This window comes from Podarcis melisellensis (assembly GCF_964234715.1).
Source record: "Podarcis melisellensis genome assembly, chromosome: 8".
NCBI classification, from domain to species: domain Eukaryota; kingdom Metazoa; phylum Chordata; class Lepidosauria; order Squamata; family Lacertidae; genus Podarcis; species Podarcis melisellensis.
Window position 1 is genome coordinate 90898917 of NC_138540.1, and position 19968 is coordinate 90918884.

Consider the following 19968-nt stretch of genomic DNA (forward strand, 5'->3'; position numbering starts at 1 on the left):
AGAGGCCCTCTTTTCTGGCACATGCAGTCCATAGGATCTCACCAGCCACCAGCAAAAATCACAGCCTTCCTTCACGTGGACCAGATCCCACAGGAGGCTCAGCGAGGGCTGCCTCCCCTATGGCGCCTCGAATCCAGACCGCTTGTGAGCTTTGCTCCGCCTTTCTGCTTCTCCTGAGTGGCAGCTGAAACGAGCTGTTGGTGATCTTGTGAGTTTGGGCCCAGGCAAGCTGCTCACTGGCGCGACTTCCATTCGGAGAGGGACTGACTCACCCTCCCCACCCCCACCCCAAATCCCAGGGAAAAATGCCAGCCAAAATGTGGAGCATCAGGCATCGCATTTGAGATATAGATGTAATTCCAATATTCGGCATCCCCACCCCCACCCCAATTTAAGCTCCAATAACAATTACACACAGCACTGAGCTGGTTTATCTATCTGGAGCAGATAAATATATTAAGGATTTGACACCAATTAAAACGTCAGGCGAAATTAGCAGCTGGTCCTTCAGAAAGGGAGACTTCAAAGAGAGGCGGCCGCTTCTGCATCAGGGGGAGGCGGGGGCCTTAATTGGCTCCACATGGCAGTGGCAGTTGTTTTCAAAATCCCAAGCCCCTTCTCTGCTCCCCCCGGCTGCCAAATATGTTGAAACCTCGAGACAAATTTCCATGACTGATCTCCGCTGTATGAGGCAAATTGGGCTTGACTTTGTTCTGATTCATGGAAGATTTTGTGGACTCTCTCTCCCCGCAGATAATACTATTTTCCCCCTGCCCCCCCCCATGAGAAGTGTATGCGGTAAGCAGCCCAGATTACCTCAGAGCTTCACCTTCTTTTCAAATACAGGTGCAAGGCTACAATGGGCCCAGAGGCAGTTTTTACAAAAATGGGATCTAGAATGTCGCCAAGGGTCTGGACCTCGCTATGAACTCACACACACAAACACACAGGCGGGGGGGGGGCACAGCTTTTGCATAATGCCCCAGAAAATCAAGCGCTTTGGACACCTAAATAGATATTTCCAAACAGTCAGGGCTCCTTTGTGGCTGATTTGCCCAGTTCATTTTGAAGCTCCGTGATAGAGCACCTCAGGTCTGATCCTGGCAGCATCTGCACAACAGGCCTGGGGAATGGTGCTGCCTGAAACCACAGACAGCTGCTGCCAGTCAGTGTAGGCAACTGCTGGAAGTCTGGGTGCAACCCAGCTTGCATTAGGGAACTGCAAATCCCCAGACTATCCCTGTACCCTTAACCTCTTGGGCTGAGTTTTCTGTCTCTTTGATGTCAGACTGATATTCTCCGGTTGCATCTGGTTTCACAACTTCCGCCTTCTTCTCCTACTTCTTTCTAAGACCTCAAGATGAGAGTTCATCCTGGAGTTCTCCTCTGAGAGAGCTGCCTTGACTGAGAACCGGAAACCTTCCTATCCAATGTGGGATGTAATCCACTGAGAGCAGGCAAGTACAACATTCCTTGTAATGCCAGAGAAGACATGTGGGGGTCCAGCCAGGCGAAAACTTCCTGTTTCCTCCTGGCTGGAGCATCCTTCCTTTGCATGTGACTAGAGGTGGGCGTGACCTCACCTGTCCAGGTAACAAAAGGACAAGGCACACAGCACCCTTCTCTCTTCTTCTCAACTTCCCTCTTCATTTGACCAGCTAGGACTGCTCTACTAGCTCTCAGCTAGCAGAAGTACTGGGATTATTCCCCCATATGGGGTAGATCCACATGTACCTATTTTTTTTATATTATTTGATATCCCACCTTTCACTCCCCTTCAGGAGTACTTGTAACTAAGTCTGCCTTCAGGAATCCAACTGTGAACTGATGTGAGTAAACATCTTTTATTGACATTGAATAAGATTGTGGCATTTTTATTCTTTTAAGAGGGATTCAAGGGAACTTACCAGGAATATACAATTCAATCTGAGCCAGGCAGGCTGAATTGTATAATAGTGAGAGGCTCACATGAGCCTGCAACCAGCTATCTGGTGTGCATGTAAAAAGGGGAATGTAAACTCTGCTAAGTAAAGAAACTTGCTAGCGCAAGTAGGAAGGATATTAATAAACAATATATCCTCTCCTGCCTCCCTGAACATTCCCACATCCAAGTTATGCATTTCCTACAATAAACAACTTTTATCATTTTCTTACCTCTCTTTGCCTGATTGCAGCAGGCAAAGTCTGCTCTCTAACCAAGATTCACTCGCCAAACAGAGCTCACTCTGCATATTTAAAGGGTTCCCAGTCGGTAACTGACCCTGTTCTGCCATTAACAATCTAGAGCTTGAAGGATCAATGGTCTGGCTCAGCAGAAGGCAGCTTCTTCCTGTGCTCCTTTGGAAACCACCTCTTGATTCAGAACCATGAGGACTGGAATCTTGGCTTTATTTTTAAGGGAAGGGCTGTAGCTCTCCTGCCTTGCATGCAAACAACCCAAGGTTCAACCCCTGGCATCTCCAGGTGGGGCTGGGAAGGTAGTTTGAGGGCAATGGAGACAGCAGCTGCTCATTCGAGGCAATGGAGGAATCTGGGACTGAATATAGGAGCTGATGATCTTTCAGATTCAAGTTTTTTTTGGGGGGGCAGGATTTGCCCTGCAAAATGTTTTCTATGCCAGGAGGGGAGAAATAAGCTGCAGTAGGTACTTACACCTATGCTGCAGATTGGGAGGTGAGGTCAACAGATGCGAGGTCAGCACTGGGAAGGAAGGTGGCTGATGGGGGCAAACCTGTAATGCGGTTATCCTGAGGCTGCTTCACTGGGGAGCATAGGGAGACTAATGCAGAAAGAGAGGGTCTTGTGACCCCCCTCCCCCCCGGCAGACTGGGCTAGGCCAGTGTGTGTTCTGAGGCCCAGAGATAACCAGCTCAGGACACAACATCTCAAGGACCGCCTCTTCCCATATGAACCTCCCTGGACACTGAGATCATCTTCTGAGGCCCTCCTTCATGTGCCTCCTCCTTGAGAGGTCTGGAGGGTGGCAACACGAGAACAGGGCCTTCTCTGCAGTGGCTCCCCATCTGTGGAATGCTCTCCCCAGGGAAGTTCGCCTGGTGCCTTTATTATGCACCGTTAAGTGCCAGACAAAAACATTCCTTTTCAACCCCCTTCCCCCCTTTTTATATAAAAACATTCCTTTTCAACCAGGCCTTTGCCTGACTTGATCTACATCCTATACAACTCCTCAAAAGATTCCATCAATGGTGTCTCTGAAAAATTCTACACATCACTTGGGAAGGCAGGCAAACTAATCCTAGTATACTGGAAGAAGCAAAGATCACCAGTGTCAAAGCAATGATTCTTCAACTTCGTTGGACTGGTCATGTTGTGCAGATGCCTGATGATCGTCTTCCAAAGCAACTACTCTATTCCAAACTTAAAAATGGAAAGCATAATGCTGGCAGTCAACAAAAGCAGTTTAAAGACTCTCTCAAGGCAAATCTTTAAAAATGTAGTATAAACATCAACAATTGGTAAACACTGGCCTGCGAGCGCTCCAATTGGAGAGCAGCCTTTACCAAAGGTGTCCTGGGCTTTGAAGACACTTGAACTCAGGACGCAAGGGAGAAACGTGCTAAGAGGAAGGCACGCTTGGCAAATCCTCACCATGATCAACTCCCACCCGGAAACCAATGTCCCCACTGTGGAAGGACGTGTGGATCCAGAATTGGCCTTCACAGTCACTTACGGACTCACTGTTAAGGCCGTGTTCATGGAAGACAATCTAACTCAGCTATGAAGAATTGCCAAAGAAGAGAAGAGAAAGAAGACGACGACGACATCCTTTTGAAAATGCTGGCTCTTGGAGGAGGGTTATTGGGTTGTTTTTATTTTTATTTTATGTATTTGATCTTATGTGAACCGCCCCGAGACCTTTGGGTATAGGGGGTATAGAAATTAAATATAAATAAACAAATAAACTGCTTTCAAGAAACCCTGCAGTGTAGTCCAGTCTTATTCTCTGCCTCTTAAGTTAATTCAGCGCACCAGAAGAGCCTGCTGGATCAGGGGAAGGGCTCCCACCTAGTCCAGCACCCTTTTCTTCCCCTTTAGTGAAAACCCACACGCAGGATCTGAGCCCCAGAGAAGCAGTGCTTCCTCTGGAGGTGGCAGCAGAGCAGAGCCATCCTGGCTTGGAGCCACGGATCCTCCTCTCCCCCCTGAATTTGTCTCACCCTCTTTTTGGCGCCTCCTGCAGCTGTGAGTTCCACAGTTTAACTAACTCTGCCCCTGCAGCCACTTTCAGGCAGACGTATTTTGTGCTCCAAGAGATCTGCAGGAACCCATAATGAAGGCCAGCAACCAGCAGTTGTGCACTTGTCACTCTAATCTTAAACTACACATATATCTAATGCTCTCAGCCCCCCCCCCGCCCCCCCCGGTTCCTTACTTTGCCCGGAGGGCGTCCATCTTCTCCTTCACCCTCTGGCCATAGATGTTGCCCTGGCGAATGAGGCTCTCGCCCGCCTTGAGGGCCGTGGTGGTCTTCTGCATGTTGAGGTCCATGGTGGTCATGAAGTCCTTGTGTTTCTTGATGGCCTTCTCCACCCCTTCCACCGTCGTGGGCAGCTCGGTGTGCGCCAGGGTGGTCTCCTGAAAGAAAGGAGAGGAGAGTTTCCATCGGCCCCGACTCGACTGCTATTTCGGCCAAACGTCCGAAACCATCGCTGCTCACTTTTCCGTACTCAACATTTGATTGCTTTGTCTTTCCCACGAATGGCTTCGAAGTTCTCTCTGCAGAAACGAGGATGAAAGCCGTGCCAGGTAAAGAAGAGAAAGCTGCTTGGGAGGCAAAGGCTTGGAACAGAGAGCCGGGAGAGTCCGTCTTTTGGGGGCAGGAGCTCAGATCCAGGGGAGCTGTTGAGAGAGCAGCAGGAGGGTCTCTGGGGCTTCCGGCTGCTGGAGACGGCCTCTCAGTTGCCATAGCCACCCACCGACCCCCAGACCCAAGGCTGTGAGCAGAGGGGGAAAGGCAATAGGAGAGGCTCCTGTGACAAAAACAGACTGTGGGCCAGGGCCGGATTGAGGTTTGATGCGGCCCTCAGCTCCTGAAGGTAATGGGGCCCTTTATATGTCAACAACAAATAGTCACTGTTTTTTGTGTTGAACAGGACCGTCTTACCCATAGGGTTAGGGGTGTGGAGCACCCGGGCACCGGGCTCTCAGGGGCGCCAGGCCAAGAGTCCGGGGCCCAAGATTTGAGTCTGGGGAAGAGCCAGACCATTGGTCAGAGCGCTGCAGTGGGCTCTTCCAAGCCGCGAGTTTGGGGGCGACTGAGCTAGCGAGACACTGAGGCGGCCGGCTGGCTCCACCCTCCTGCACACCTGGGAATGGGCAACTTGGGGGGGGTGCCAGACGGATCTTTGCACCCCGGCGCTGCATATGCTTAAGACAGCCCTGGTGTTGGAACATATGCTATGTGGTAATTGATGGACTGAATAGGTATCTCAAGCCCTTTGCACATGTTGCGCTGCAACCAGGGATATTTTAGGGGGCAGACGAGCAGGCGGGGCCCATGACTTACATCCCAGGAGCCAATTTCTTTGACTGTTTTGGGGGGCCCACAAGAGAGTGGGGCCCTAAGCTAGAGCTTGTTAGGTGATACGTAAATCTGGCACTGCTGTGGGCAATTAGGAAGGATCGCGTCCCGAAACCTCCTGCTCCAACGCCAAACTAAGAATGGAAGAGCACAATAGGAGCCCATCCAGTCCAGATCTCCCAGTGGCTGACCACTATGGGAAGCCTGGAAGGATTTCAGCTCAACCGCCTCTCTCCTCTCCTGTGGTTTCCAGAAACTGGGATTTGGAAACTTTCCTGCCTCCGAAGCAGAGCAGAGCCATCCCGGCTAGGAGCCCTCAGATGCCCCTCCGCCTCCAGGAATTTCTCCCACCCTCTTTTCAAGCCACCCAGGGGCGTGCCCTCGCTGTCTCCTGTGGGAGGGAGTTCCAGAGTTTAACTCTGTGTGAAGGCGGCCTTCCTTTCATCTGTCCTGGACCTTCCAGTGTTCACCTTCCTTGGACATCCATGAGTTCCCTCTTCCCCCCTTTTCTAGGCTGTGCATCATGAACTCCTGCCATGCCACCTCTGACTTGCCCTTTCTCTCAGCTGAAAAGTCCCACTGCAAGAGAACCCAGGAGTCCCCTCCCCCCAGCTCCTGCCCTGGCCGTGACCCTCTTTGCCTCCTTCCTCCCACCACCCGGCACGATCCCAGGGGCCCCCTGGCAGCCTGGCCCCCTCCCCGCTTCTCCTGCGCATGCAGAGGCCACCTGTGCCGAGGGAGGCGAGCGACAGCTGCTGCCTTGCCCTGTGCGGGCGGCAGTGAGGAAGGCAAGGGGCACTCGGACGCCCACGTCTCGACCCGCTTACCCCAAGGGGAAAAGCAGCTGCCCCCCACTTCTGCCCTCAGCCCCTGGGGTGGGAACCCTTGTAAGCAAGGCAGCAGGAGAGCAGGGGCCCAGACTCCCATTTCGACCCCCTCCCAGGGCAAGCCTCTTGGGGTCCTGCTAGTCTGCTGTGAGGCCTTCAGACACACGGGAGAAAGACCTGGACATGCAGATAAAGGATTCTAAATGGCAGACCGAGAATCAGAGAGTTGGAAGGGACCTCCAAGAGCCATCTAGTCCAACCTGCTACAATGCAGGAATCACACCTAAAAACAATTTTACCAGCTGTGGGTCCTTGTTTCTCAGTTTGATCCCTTTACATGGTTTTGTACGTTTTGTGATATTTTATGCAGTTCTTTTTATTGAGTATAGTTTAGTCGTTCTTGTAACTTTTAACTGTAAACTGCTTCATTATTATTTGCTGATATTTAATTTTACTGTTCGCTATTATATGCTAATGGATTATTGAACATTGCTTTATTTGATATAAGTTGTTTATTTTAAATACTTCCTATTACCGGATCGGATAAATAGGTGTGTGATCTTTGCTGTCTGTTTTGCTGTCAGCTGCCTTGCGTAAAGTGATATAGAAAGGCAGAATACAAATTAAAAGTGACATGAAATGAATTCATAGAATCATAGAGTTGGAAGAGACCACCAGGGCCATCGAGTCCAACCCCCTGCCAAGCAGGAAACACCATCAGAGCACTCCTGACATATGGTTGTCATGCCTCTGCTTAAAGACCTCCAAAGAAGGAGACTCCACCACACGCCTTGGCAGCAAATTCCACTGTCGAACAGCTCTTACTGTCAGGAAGTTCTTCCTAATGTTTAGGTGGAATCTTCTTTCTTGTAGTTTGGATCCATTGCTCCGTGTCCGCTTCTCTGGAGCAGCACCCTATTATGTTTTTATTGTAATTTTACTGGTGTTAGCTAGCCTGAGCCCGGCTCTGGCCAGGGAGCGCAGGCTAGAAATAAAAAATTATTATTATTATTATTTATTAAAACATCCTTGGCAGATGGCCATCCAACCTCTGCTTAAAAACCTTCAAGGAAGTAGAGGGAGATCCACCGCTCTCACCACCAGAAATTTCTTCCGGAGCTTCAGTCGGAATCTCTTTCTTGCCGCCTGAATCCCCTTCTGGCCCCCCAGGGGGTCTTGGGATGCTGCTGGTTAATGCACCAGTGGCAGCTAATGGCCTGGCAGAGCCCCTTTGGGCCTCGAGGGCTGGGGGTGGAAGAGGCTAAATTTTTAATAGTTAGGTGTCTGGGCTAAAGGTGGAGATGGGGGAGGGGCCCCTTGAGCCCCAGACAACGGAGGGACCCCCCCCCGGTGCTCTCCGCTTCCCCCTGACCGCCTGCCTCCCTGGGCGGCTTCCTGGCCTTTGGCGCCAGCTCCCGCTGAGCCCCAGCTGCAAAGTGACAGCCAGACCGACTCAATGGTGCGTGAGAGCGAGGGCGGCCAGCAAGGCGGATGCAGGAGCCACGAGCCTTTGAGATGCGCCCGGGCGGAAGGATGCGCCGTTTAGCTCCGCTTTGCAAAGCCAGAGACGGCCGGAGGGGCGAGGGGCAGGAGGAGAGGGGGCGGCTGAGGCTCCAGAAGGGCCGCCCCAGTGCCGGAGTTACGTATAATCTCCACAAGCTCTAGCTTAGGGCCCTAGTCTCTTGGAAAGGAAACAAAAAACTGGATGTACATTTCCAAAATATAAGATAAAAAACAAATAAGATAAAACCTACATACAGCAAGACAGGGACGCAGGTGGCGCTGTGGGCTAAACCACTGAGCCTAGGGCTCTATGTGATTTTCCATAGAGTATTTTTTTCTTTTGCTATAACTATTTAATTTATGGCTTATTTATAGCGTTTTATTTCTTGTGTGTAGATCCCGCCCTAGATGACTGCTAAGGCGCCCACCCAGCTGACTTCTGTTTTAGTAACCAAAGGTCATAGAATCATAGAATCTTACGAGTTGGAAGGAACCCCAGGGGTCATCCAGTCCACCCCCCTCTTGCAATGCAGGAATCTCAGCTAAAGCAACCCTGACAGATGGCCATCCGACCTCTGCTTGAAAATCTCCAAGCTCAGACATTCTCCTGCGCAAACCTCTCTGAAAAATGGGGGCAGCGAAGTTCTTGCAAAACTCCTCTCCAAGGGGCTCCTCTGGAGAACTCCCCCCTTTGTGACACCCAGAATATTTCCTCTGTGCTTTGACAGTTAACAGCCTCTGTACAAAGAACGTACGACTAACTGTAATTGCTGGTCATCATCCGACCCAAACGCCTAATTAATGGGAATGAAAAGGCGAACAATTACCCACCAGCAATTAGCAACGGATTGATAAATGGCCTCCTTGCACACAGCAAGTCCCAAGCAGCCAGCTAAATCTTGCTACTTGGGCCTGAAAGCCGACTCGAAAGCCGCCTGCTAAATCTCTGCCAAAGGAGCTTTTGCTGCTCAGAAAAGCTGAGTCAGAATCATCCCTCTCCAGTGGCTTCAACTCAGGAGGGCTTTAGTTCGCGGTCGTCCGTTCCCAATGCCCCAGAAGAGGCTTGGCCAACCTAGTCCTCTCTGGACGTCTTGGACTCCCATCAGCAACAGGAGTACGACGCCAGGAGGAGCACAGCCCTTGTGGCTGCAGATTAAAATAATAATAATAATAATAATAATAATAATAATAATAATAATAATAATTCATTTATACCCCACCCACTCTGGGCGGCTTTCAGCAAAATATTAAAATACAATAATTCATTCAGTATTAAAAGCTTCCCTAAACAGACTTCTGTCCCAGGAGGAGGGAAGAACCCCTGCAAGCAGCGGAGGTTGCACCCGATGGGCCACCGGCCTGATCCAGCAGCCAGGCTCTTCTTAGGCCCTCGTGGAACCTGCAGGTCCAGAGGCAGTCTACCTCACTTCCTAGGTTCTTGGTGGTATTTGACCCCTGAAAGAACAGCATGCTGGACTAGGAGGTTTGCTGGCATCTAGCAGCCAAGCTCTTCCCTGGTCCTGAATGGGGTAACTGTGCCCCTGAAGGACCAGGTGCGCAGCCTGGGAGTCATTTTCGACTCACAGCTGTCCATGGAGGCACAGGTCAAGTCTGTGTCCAGGGCAGCTATTTACCAGCTCCATCTGGTATGCAGGATGAGACCCTCCCTGCTCGCAGACTGTCTGGCCAGAGTGGTGCATGCTCTGGTTATCTCCCACTTGGACTACTGCAATGCTCTCTACATGGGGCTACCTTTGAAGGTGACCTGGGAACTGCAATTAATCCAGAATGCAGCAGCTAGATTGGGGACCTCAATCCATTGGCCATGGGCACAGCAGCTTGAGCTCCCGGAGAAAAAGGCGGGATTTAAATGCAGCAACTAAACGCAATAACATTTCTTCCGATTAATAATAATAATAATAATAATAACAATAATAATAATAATTTATTTGCACCCCACCCATCTGGCTGGGTTTCCAAAGCCACTCTGGGCGGCTTCCACAGAGACCAAAAATACACTAAAATGTCACACATTAAAAACTTCCCTAAACAGGGCTGCCTTCAAATGTCTTCTGAATGTCAGGTAGTTGTTTGCAAAGCCCCAGGCGGGTGTGTTTGGGAGCCCAGCCTTACCTGGTTGTAGAGGCAGATCTCGGCCTGCTTGGCATCCCGCAGGAAGAGGAAGAAGATGTGGGCTTGGACCAGGACCTCCCGCCGGTTCTCCCACATGTCCAGCAGCTTGTTCCAGCCCACGTCCAGCTTCTGCAGCCACTGCTGGAGGGAGAGGTAGGGCAGGTCAGCCTCCTCCAACGCCAGCACGTCGTTGACGGCCTGGATCTTGGCGTAGTCCTCCTCGTAGCGGTTGATCTCCTCCTTGAGGGAGGCGTGGTGGTTCAGCAGCCGCTCGGCCTCCGCCAGGTTGCCCGGCAGCTCCTCCGAGGCCACGGCCGCCTGCGTCTTCACTAGCCAGGTCAGGAAGCTGTCCAGGTCCTGGATGAACTGCTGCAGCCTGGAAGGAAAGGGGAAGGGGCAGGAGGAGGTCAGGGGACACCTGGGCTGGTGGGGAACATGATCCGTGAGAGGCAGTCAAGGACAACATTCCTTGTAATGCAAGAGAAGATGTGCGAGGGAATGCTTGGTCCAACCTAAAGTTGTGTAATGAAGGCACCAGGCAAACTTCCCTGGGGAGAACATTCCACAGATGGGGAGCCACTGCAGAGAAGGCCCTGTTCTTGTGTTGCCACCCTCCGCACCTCTCAAGGAGAAGGTATAGGAAGAAGGGCCCCAGAAGATGACCTCAGGGTCCTGGTAGGTTGAGATGTTCTCCAGAGGCCTCAGTTCCCCCTGCTCCTGAAAACTCCCCCCCTCCCGGGTCCCAACCCCTCTGCCCGCTTAGGCAGGAGACCCTCCCTTCTCCCCGCTGTGAGCCTGGCTGACCTGCTGGCCACCGTGAGCGAGTCCTCGCAGCCCTGCAGGGTCCTCTTGAGGGCCTCCCACTCCTCGCTGATCTCCTCAAACTGCAGGAGGATCTCCATGGCTTGGCCCGGGTGGGTGTTGGCCAGCAGCTCCCCCTCCTGCTGCAGCTCAATGAGCCTGGGTTCGAGGACCACCAGGGCGGCCTCCATGGTGGAGAGGCGGCGCTGCAGGGAGAGGACGCTGCCCAGGTCGCCGCTGTTGTACTGCGTGGACTCGACGGCTCGCCGCTTCTCCCGGATCTGCGACTTGATCTCGTTGCACTCCAGAAGGTAGTTCTGGATCTTCAGGATGGAGTTGAGGTGGTCTTTGCGGTGCTCCACCAGCTCCACCACCCGGTTCCACCTGGAAGGAAGAGCCTGCTGATGGGGCCAAAGGGGCCCATCGGACCCACAGGGGCCGAACATGGGGCTCTCTGCAAGCAGCTCTCCCGGGGCTTCCAGCACAGAAAGCAGGGCTGCCCCCAACGGCTGGAGGTGGAGCAAAGCCCTCTCCTCCTCCATTAATTGGATTAATCCTCTTTTCAAACCATCCGCAGTTTAACTCTACGCTGTGTGAATAAACCAGGCTTCCCCAACCTCAGCCCTCCAGAGGTTTTTGGCCTACAACTCCCATGATCCCTAGCTAGCAGTACCAGCGGTCAGGGATGCTGGGAATTGTAGTCTCAAAACACCTGGTGGGCCGAGTTTGAGGAAGCCTGGAATAAACTATTCCTCCAAAATCCACCTTCATGGGATGCCCCTTGGATCTACGGAAGCTGTCCTATCAAAGTTCTTCAGGCAAATTCTCTCTGCCCCCCCCCCCGTGTCCCGAACGCATCATTGCGCCTAGAGGCTAATCTTCCCTCAGTAGAATTACAGATCTGGCGTAGGACACTTAACTCTTGGCTTTGCCTAAACTCAAATCCCCCGGTCTAATATCCCTAGTGCTGCAAGATGGTCACAAGAGCGCTTGGACTAAAATTGTCTATCAAAAACCTCACCCTTGTGGTTTATCTCCACAACAGCTACTCACTTTGAGTTTTAGTAAAGCAAAAGCGCCTAAATAATATTGAGTGTCAGAACAGCTTGGCCACAATCAGGAAATTCTGCCCATGGTGTGGCCATTTTCCACCTTCCCATTTCGACTCTCTGGCACCCTGTTTGCATAACCGAGCAATCCTAAAATATAGACGTGCTTTTACTCTCGCAAGATTGAATGTCTTGCCCTCGGCTGGACTGTAGGGACGATTCCAACAGATTCCACACGAAAAACGCTTATGTCCTTGTCCAAATGGGTGGCACATGCCCTTCTGGCCTGCCCTCTTGATAAAGACTTGAGGAGTGAGGTCATCACCCCTCTTTCATTGTCCATTCCGGGTCGCCCAGCCACTGCCACAGGGTCCTTTCTCTTGGCAGATCAAGATGGGCAGCTGACAGCAAAGGCTGCCAGGTTTTGGCGAGTTGGAATGGCCTCCAAGCGACCAGAGCATGGGAGCCTGGCAAAAATGCTCTCCCTCTCTCTCTCTCCCTCTCTCTCCCTCTCTCTCTCTCTCTCTCTCTCTCTCTCTTTCTCTCTCCCCTCTTTTTTCAGTCCACAAAAGTCAATGCCTCTGTGGGCTGGGGGGGGGGCTGTGCACAGCTTTGTGGGGGTCTTTGATTTAAGCCCCACTCAGGAGAAAGGGGAAGGAGAGAGGAAGGGGGATTGGGGCCTGGGGAGGTGCTTGCAAAGGCAGCACACACAACAGGGTCCTCGCGAGGGGAGAGGCAGGGGGGCAGAGAGGGATGGCTCCCTCAGAGGTCCCATGTGCCCTTTTGCGCACAGTGGTGCTGTGACATTTTGCTGCAGCAAAGGGGGTGGGGTGGGGGGTGGATGGACATCCAATTATCCTCGTAGGACGACGAGCCCCTCAGGGCTGCAGCCAAACGAGAAGCAGCAATGAGCCAAATGAGAGGTGGCTGCTTTCGAGGCCCCCAGGGTGGAGGTGGCAAAGGGGACAGGGGACAGTCCTCTAAAGAGAGCAGAGGTGGGGGGGGGCTCGCTGAGGACAGGCCTCCCTCGTCCCTTCTGCACTCTGCTTGCGGGGGGGGGGGCGGGAGGAGACTCCGCCATCTCAGGGGTCCAGCCGGGCGAAGGAAGCCAGTTCGCCTCACTTAATGGGGCCAGTGTGCCCTGCTTACTGCCAGTCCACATCTGGGCTACAGAAAGCCCACTGCCCCCCCCAGTCAGGAAAGCCCTACGCTCAGATCTCTGTGGCTGGCTGAGCCCCCTCTGAGCAAAGCACTCTGCGCATGCTCCAGTGAGCTGCCCTCGCCCTTCAGCGCAAGGGATGCTTTGTACCTGCTGTTCAGGTGGTCCTGGCAGGAGCGGACCTCGGAGGAGCTGGGGTGGCCCCCATCCACCAGCTGCTGCACTATCTGGTTGACGTCCAGGATGCGGCCCATCAGGCTGTTCATCTCTTGGTCGAGGCTTTCGAACCTGCGCAGGAAGACAGAGGGTGACCCATCAGGGCAGAAAGGGGGGCAGAAAGAGGGCAGCCGGGCAGCCCCCAGCCCAGGAGCTCTGGCCTTCCACTCTATCCCAGGAGGTGGCCTGACATCCTTCCCAGAGGCCAGCTCTCTTCCTCCATCCCATTGGGCCATTTTCTGGCTCTCCTTCCCTCCAGAATCCCATCAGAAACCCATTGAGATACGAAGCCCATAACCACTCGGGACCAGTCTGTTTGCGAGGGGCCTGACCTCATATCCATCCACTTGTGGGATGTGATGCATAAGTAGCAGTCAAGTACAACATTCCTTGTTTTCCTAGAGTGGACATGCAAGGGGGTGTTTGATCCAGCCAGTCGAAAGCTTCCTGTTTCCCCCTGGCTGGGACATCCTTCCTCTTTGACTTCCTCTGTCTTGGAGCAGCTTTTTAGCTAGAGATGCTCTGTTGGCTTCCAGCCAACACAGGACACTGGAATTATCCCCATATGGGATAGATCCACATGTATATCCTTTGTAACTAAGTCTGCCTTCAGGGATCCAACTGGGAACTGATGATGTGAGTAAACTTCTTTTATATACTTGACACAAGATTGTGGCGTGCTTATTCTTTTAAGAGGAATATAAGGAATTTGCTGGGAACTTAATAGTGAGAGGCTTCCACAAGCCTGCAACCAGCTACCCACCATGCGTTTAAAAGGGGAATGTGAAACTCTGCTAAGTAAAGGGACTTGCTAGCACAAGTGAGGTAGGATATTGATAAGCAATCTATCCTCTCCTGCCTCCTGCCCTGACCATTCCCACAGGCCGAAGGGCAGCAGCAGGGGCAATGCCACAGGACGGAACCAGGGTCTTTCTGCCCGCCAGTCAGGTGCTGCCCCCTGAGCCCCAGCCTGCTTTTCTCTGTGGCACCAGGATCCGCCCCCTTCCGCTGCTCTTACCGGTGCTGCACCACCTCCACATCCTCCAGCTTCTGGGGCACCTCCATGCGGTTAAGCCACTGCTCCTTCTCGTCGATCCAGACCTCGCAGGCGTTGACCTCGCCAAACATGCGGTAGACGGCCAGGGCGTCCTGGAGCCACTGGCGGCGCAGGACGGCCACCTCGGCCACCTCCCCGTACAGCTGCTCCACCTCCACGATGCGCACCTGGACGTCCACCAGCTCGTGGTACTCGGGCGCCAGGGCGGCCAGCTGAGTGCGCAGCGCCAGGACGGTCCCCCGGTGCTGGTCGATCTCCTCGGCCACGCCCTTGTGCTTCTTGACCAGCGACTGGGTGGAGTACTCGTCGTGGCCAAAGTCGTCGCTGGAGACCAAGCGGTAGGCGTCCTGCAGCCACACCACCAGGTCCTCGGTGTCAGCGCTGAACTGGTGGAAGGCGAGGGCCTCCTGCAGCTTCCGCAGGTGGGCGGCCGCCAGCTCCTCCAGCTTCTTCCAGTGCTGGCGCACCTCGCGGGTCTTCTCCTGGATGGTGCCTGGTGCGCCCTGCCTGCGGAGCAGGACCTGTTCTCCGCGGCGCATGGCCGTCTGCAGCAGAGAGCGGCGCCCGCCCAGCTCACCCAGGAGGATGCTGTGCTTGCTGAGCAGCTTGGCCACGCTGTTGAGGTCCTTGCCGTAGCCACAAGGGGAGGACAGGATGCGCTCCTTCTCGCGCACCCAGGCCTCCGCCTCCTCCATTTCCTGGAAGAAGGACCACAGCTGGCGGGACGCCTCCAGCTCCTGGCGCCGCTTGGAGGCCAGCTCCTGCAGCTGCTCCAGGCAGCTCTGGACGTGGCTGACCCGGTTGCAGATGACCTGCGGGTCGCAGGGCTGGTAGCCTGCAGGGGAAGGAGGGGAAAGCAGGAAGGGGCGGGTGAGTGTTGGAAGCGCAAAGAAAAAGAAGGCACTTTTTCATATGTGGTGGAACTGCAAAATCATCAAAAGTTTGGGGGAAATGATTTAGAATGAAATGAAAAAAATGTTGAAGACCACATTTGTTAAAAAGCCAGAAACATTTTTGTTAGGCGTTACAGCTCAAGACTTGCCAAAAGAAAAGAAGAAGTTATTTATTGTGTGCAACAACAGCAGCTAGGATTTTACTAGCCCAGAAATGGAAAGACAACAAGACTCCAACTAAAGAAGAATGGCAAAAAGAACTGATGGGATATGGCAACTTAGAGACAAGGACAACAGAGACTTTAAAAAAGACTGGGAACCATTTATGTTATACTTACAGAAAAACTATGAAGAAATGGACTCGCTAGCAGGGTTTGACTAACCACTTATAATTAATAACATAGAAATTAAGAGGTGACAACTGGAAAATGTTAGAGGTGTGCTATAAAAAGATTAAGAATATAATATTTAAAGGTTGTAATATTAAGGTAAAGGTTGTAATATTAAGGTAAATTAAAACAAGCAGGGGAAGCAAATATTTAAGAACCGAAAAAGGAAGTTGAGGGAAGTCTTGGGGGTGGGGAATTGTATTTTGTTTTTGAAATAATGTTGATTGTGACTGATAAAACTGTAAAATTTAAGAAAAAGTATTTTTTTAAAAAGAGAGAGTCAAAGCATCAGGAGGAAGACGAGGGGGAGAAGAAAGCACACTCCTCCCCCCCCCTCTCTCTCTCTCTCTCTCTCTCTCTCTCGTCTCTGCTACTGTGGGTCCTGAGGTGCTCCTGGCCCAGGGGTCAGGGAGCCCGTCTTGGGTCAGAGACTCCCCAGACTCCATTCCTGCCCCCACCAGGCCAAAGCAGGCCGGTGTCCGGCTTCTGGGAACCCGATCCCTCCCTGGTGACAGCCAGGAAGCAGATCAACAAGAGGAGTTCTTACCAAGTAATTTATTCCATCGTTCACAGAGACACAAAGGAAGGCAGCCTCCCTAAAAGAATGGCGTTGCTCCAGATGAAGTCCCCCCCCACCCCCGTCTCTCCTTTTCTAAATCATCCCTTTGTCGGCTAACCTGTCCTTTCTGCCTCTGAGCTTTCTGCCAGAAACGAGTAGAAAGTTTCTAGCAGTTTTCCAGAGTTTTCCCTTAAATTTGGGAGTGGCACTCTGAGCTTAATTAGCATCAGCTAATAAAAAGAAGACCACTGGGCTTTTTCTTGCAGACGTCTGTCCGAAGAGTATTGCCTGTAAATTCTGCTGAATGACTGTTCCTGTCATTTACGATGTGTGGGAGATGAGACTTTTGTTTGATAGTGTACTGTTAATTGCTGTTTATTTTAACAACTGAAAATATATTTGCTACTGTAATGCATGAACCTGGTCTGGGAATAAAACCTCTTGACCTCTTGACTTCACAGAGTTTGCGAGTCATCTTTAAGACAACAGCTTTGTCTTTGTTCACCACTTCTGCCAGAGAAAGAAGATAAACTCTGCTAAACAGTTTAAGAGAGTCTTTACCTATCCACCAGCATCTGTACAGCAAAAGTGTGTGGACAGGAACCTCTAATACCTTCTGTTCTCCTACTCTCAATGCACACCAGGCAGGGCCAGATTGAGGTTTGATGCGGCCCTCAGCTCCTGAAGGCAATGGGGCCCTCGATATGTCCAGCTGTCCTTTGTCATCAACAAATTGTTGCTGGTTTTTGTGTTGAATATATGCTATATGGTCATTTATGGACCTAATAATAGATATCTCAAGCCCTTTGCCCATGTTTCCATGCAACCAGTCCATGCAGAATGCCGGCACCTACCGTATTTTTCTCACCATAGGACGCACCGGACAATAGGACGCACCTTGTTTTAGAGGGTGGAGAACAAGGGAAAAAATTTCTTCCACTCTCTGCACAGCGCCCCTTCAGCGAAGCGGCAGGAGGCGCTGCGCAGAGAGTGGGAGAATTTTCCCCCTCTTGTTTTCCCGCTCTAAAACAAGGTGCCGTTTAAGGTGCGTTCAGGCAGCTACCTTGGAAGCCTGGAGAGAGAGAGGAGTCGGTGGGCACCGACCCCTCTCGCTCTCCAGGCTTCAGGTTCCTTTCGACCTGCTCTTTGGGGCAGAACTGTGAATATGAAAGCAGCGCAGCAGCAAGAGAGATGATTGGATCCCTTTCTGAGCTCGAAGCATGGGTACCCCCAACAAAAATTTAAAAATTTGGCTTTCTAATTTGGAATTAATGTGATTTGGTTGGTTTGTTAATAAAAATGATATTTTTAAAAAAGGAATGCTTTCTGAAGACACGGAGTCTGTCAGCTGTCTCTCCCCTGGTGCTGCTGCTTCCTCCTCCTGCTGCTGCTCTCCCAATATTTCCCAGCTTCTCCCCTCTGCAGCCTCTGAACTATGACCTTCTGCAAACCAGTGTTGTCAATCTCTCCTGTCCTCCTCTTCTCGGGAAGGCGCTGCAGCAGCAGCAGCAGCAGGAGGGAGTCCCTGCCCAGTCGGCTTACCTGTCAGCTCCGAGAACTTGAGGGCGGCCACGTTGAGCGCCTGCACGCGCTCGCTCTGGGCAGAGACGTCGGCCTCCAGCAGCGCATGCTTCTGCAGCAAGTCCTCCACCTCCCGCAGGTGCTTCCCACACTCCTTGGATGACAGCTGGGCCTGCCGGAAGGGGGGGGAATGTGATGCACAAGTAGCAGTCAAGTACAACATTCCTCCTTTTCCTAGAGTGGCCATGCAGGGGGATGTTTGGTCCAGCCTCTCCTGCCGCAGGGCGAAGGGCAGCAGCAGAGCTTAGCGTCACAGGCTTGGAAGGGGCTCCCAGGGCTTGTCGAGTCCACCCCCCTGAAAGGCAGCAAGCACAGGCCCGGCCAGGCCCCCAAAGAACAGGACGCATGAGAGAGACTGGCCCTGGCATGTGCCCAGGCTGCCCTGCGGAGGGCAAGAGCATCCCTTGGGTCACTCAGGCGGGCAGCTGGGCATGACCCAGTCGGGGGACCAGTCTCCTTCAGGAGGCGATGGGCTCTCCTTCCTGGGAGGCTTTTCCAGAGAGGTTGGGTGGCCATCTGTCAGGGATTCCTTTTTAAAAATTTTTTATTGATTTTCCAAAAATAACAAAAATAAAAACCAACAACATTGCAAAAACAGAACAAACTGACTTCCCTCTAATCCCTTCCTTGGTTCCATTATTTATCAAGATACTGAATGTTCATTGTTAAATTTGTAACCTATTTAAATCACCTATTATCCATTCATAACAAAATTACAAGTATTCTTAAAACCCTGCTAATGTATTAACCTATGTACATTGCTTCTGAATATATGCAGTAAACATCTTCCATTCTTCCTTAAATCCGTTGTCATCTCTTCCTCTGAGTTTCATAGTCAATTTTGCCATTTCGGCAGATTCCATTAATTTAACTTGCCCGTCTTCTTTATTCCTGAGCCGTGATTCCTGCATTGCAAGGGCTAGACTAGAGGATCCTTGGGTGTCCCCTTCCCAGGCCACCCTTCTATGATTCCAAGATCTAAAAGGATCATGGGGTGGGCTTGGGGGACGTCCGATGCTGGATCAAGAAGGCTGTCGAAACTGTGGGGTTGTGTCCGGTGTTGGGCTGGTGGTATCTAACCCTGGTTAAATTAGCAAAACTATACAGTACAGAACAAGATCTAATTGTCAGTTTTCATTTCTTAGTACAGAAAGTATTAATCTGATGTGTGGAGATCTTTGTTATTTCGAATCAGGACCATTCTAGAAGGTTTCTTTCTATGTGTGAGAAACAGGAAGAAGGTTTCTGATGTTTTGGTCATTTCTACTGGGAAGCGGAGTACAGCTGGTTTAAACTGGTCCTGTTATCTCTTCCGTCAAGGTCGTACTGACTATAGTAGTCAGGCCAGGAGGGGCCTGGGTCTCACTCTCACTCACTTTCCCTTACTATCACTTGGTTCTGGTCTTCTGTATGCTTAGTGTTAAGGTTAAATATTATTATAAGTGCTGCAACTGGATTTCTTATGGACAGGGCCAATCCTGATTGTATTGGATTTGTGACCATTATGCTCATTTGCCTTCCATATCAGTAAACTCAGTAAACTCTGCTGGATTCAATTGCCTCTGGTCTACTTTTTGGGAACTCTGCTGAACTCTGGTACATGTTTAAGCTTTTTCCTGCTCCCCCCCCTTCCATGCGTGACACTAATAAGTGTTGGAAATGTGAAGAAACGGAGGGTACTTTCTATCATATGTGGTGGAAATGCAAGGTGGCTTTAAAAAATTGTTGGATGATTTATAATGAAATGAAAAAAATATTTAGAGTAACCTTTGTTAAAAAACCTGAAACCTTTTTATTAGGTATTGTAGGAGCGGAGATTCCAAAAGATCAGAAGAAATTGTTTCTGGATGCTACAACAGCCACCAGGATACTGTTAGCCCAAAGTCCTGACCAGAGAAGACTGGCCAACCAAGTTAAGGGACTAGGCTGAAGTGGCAAAACTAACTGGAAAGCTCAGAAATCAAGACGACAAGAAAATTAAAAAAGAAAGGGAAATGTTTATCGTGTATTTGCAAGTCTTGCAAACAGGTTAATATATTGACAGGATTTTAAAAACACATAATTTTAGAAATAGTACAGCCAATCTGAAATTAAAAAAATAATTTGGAGTAGAAATGATATGCAGGTGAAAACTTAGGGAGCCAGGGGCGGGGGGGGGGGGAGGCATGGGGTTCGGAGAATCCCATTTTATGGATTTGATACTTTCTTTCTTTCTTTCTTTCTTTCTTTCTTTCTTTCTTGTTGTTGTATTTGTTATTG

The 19968-nt window shown here is 51.2% G+C and overlaps 1 protein-coding gene across 1 annotated transcript in view; it reads right to left on the minus strand.

The window, feature by feature from the left end:
- SPTBN4 (spectrin beta, non-erythrocytic 4) overlaps positions 1 to 19968 on the minus strand; it is a 90319-nt gene that overhangs the window by 47912 nt on the left and 22439 nt on the right. The window contains exons 13-18 of the mRNA XM_081921866.1: positions 17671 to 17821; positions 14249 to 15122; positions 13165 to 13302; positions 10810 to 11190; positions 10006 to 10381; positions 4394 to 4596 (exon numbers count right to left, since the gene is read on the minus strand). Coding sequence (XP_081777992.1) covers positions 4394 to 4596; positions 10006 to 10381; positions 10810 to 11190; positions 13165 to 13302; positions 14249 to 15122; positions 17671 to 17821 — 2123 coding nt within the window. The remainder of the gene's footprint in view (positions 1 to 4393; positions 4597 to 10005; positions 10382 to 10809; positions 11191 to 13164; positions 13303 to 14248; positions 15123 to 17670; positions 17822 to 19968) is intronic.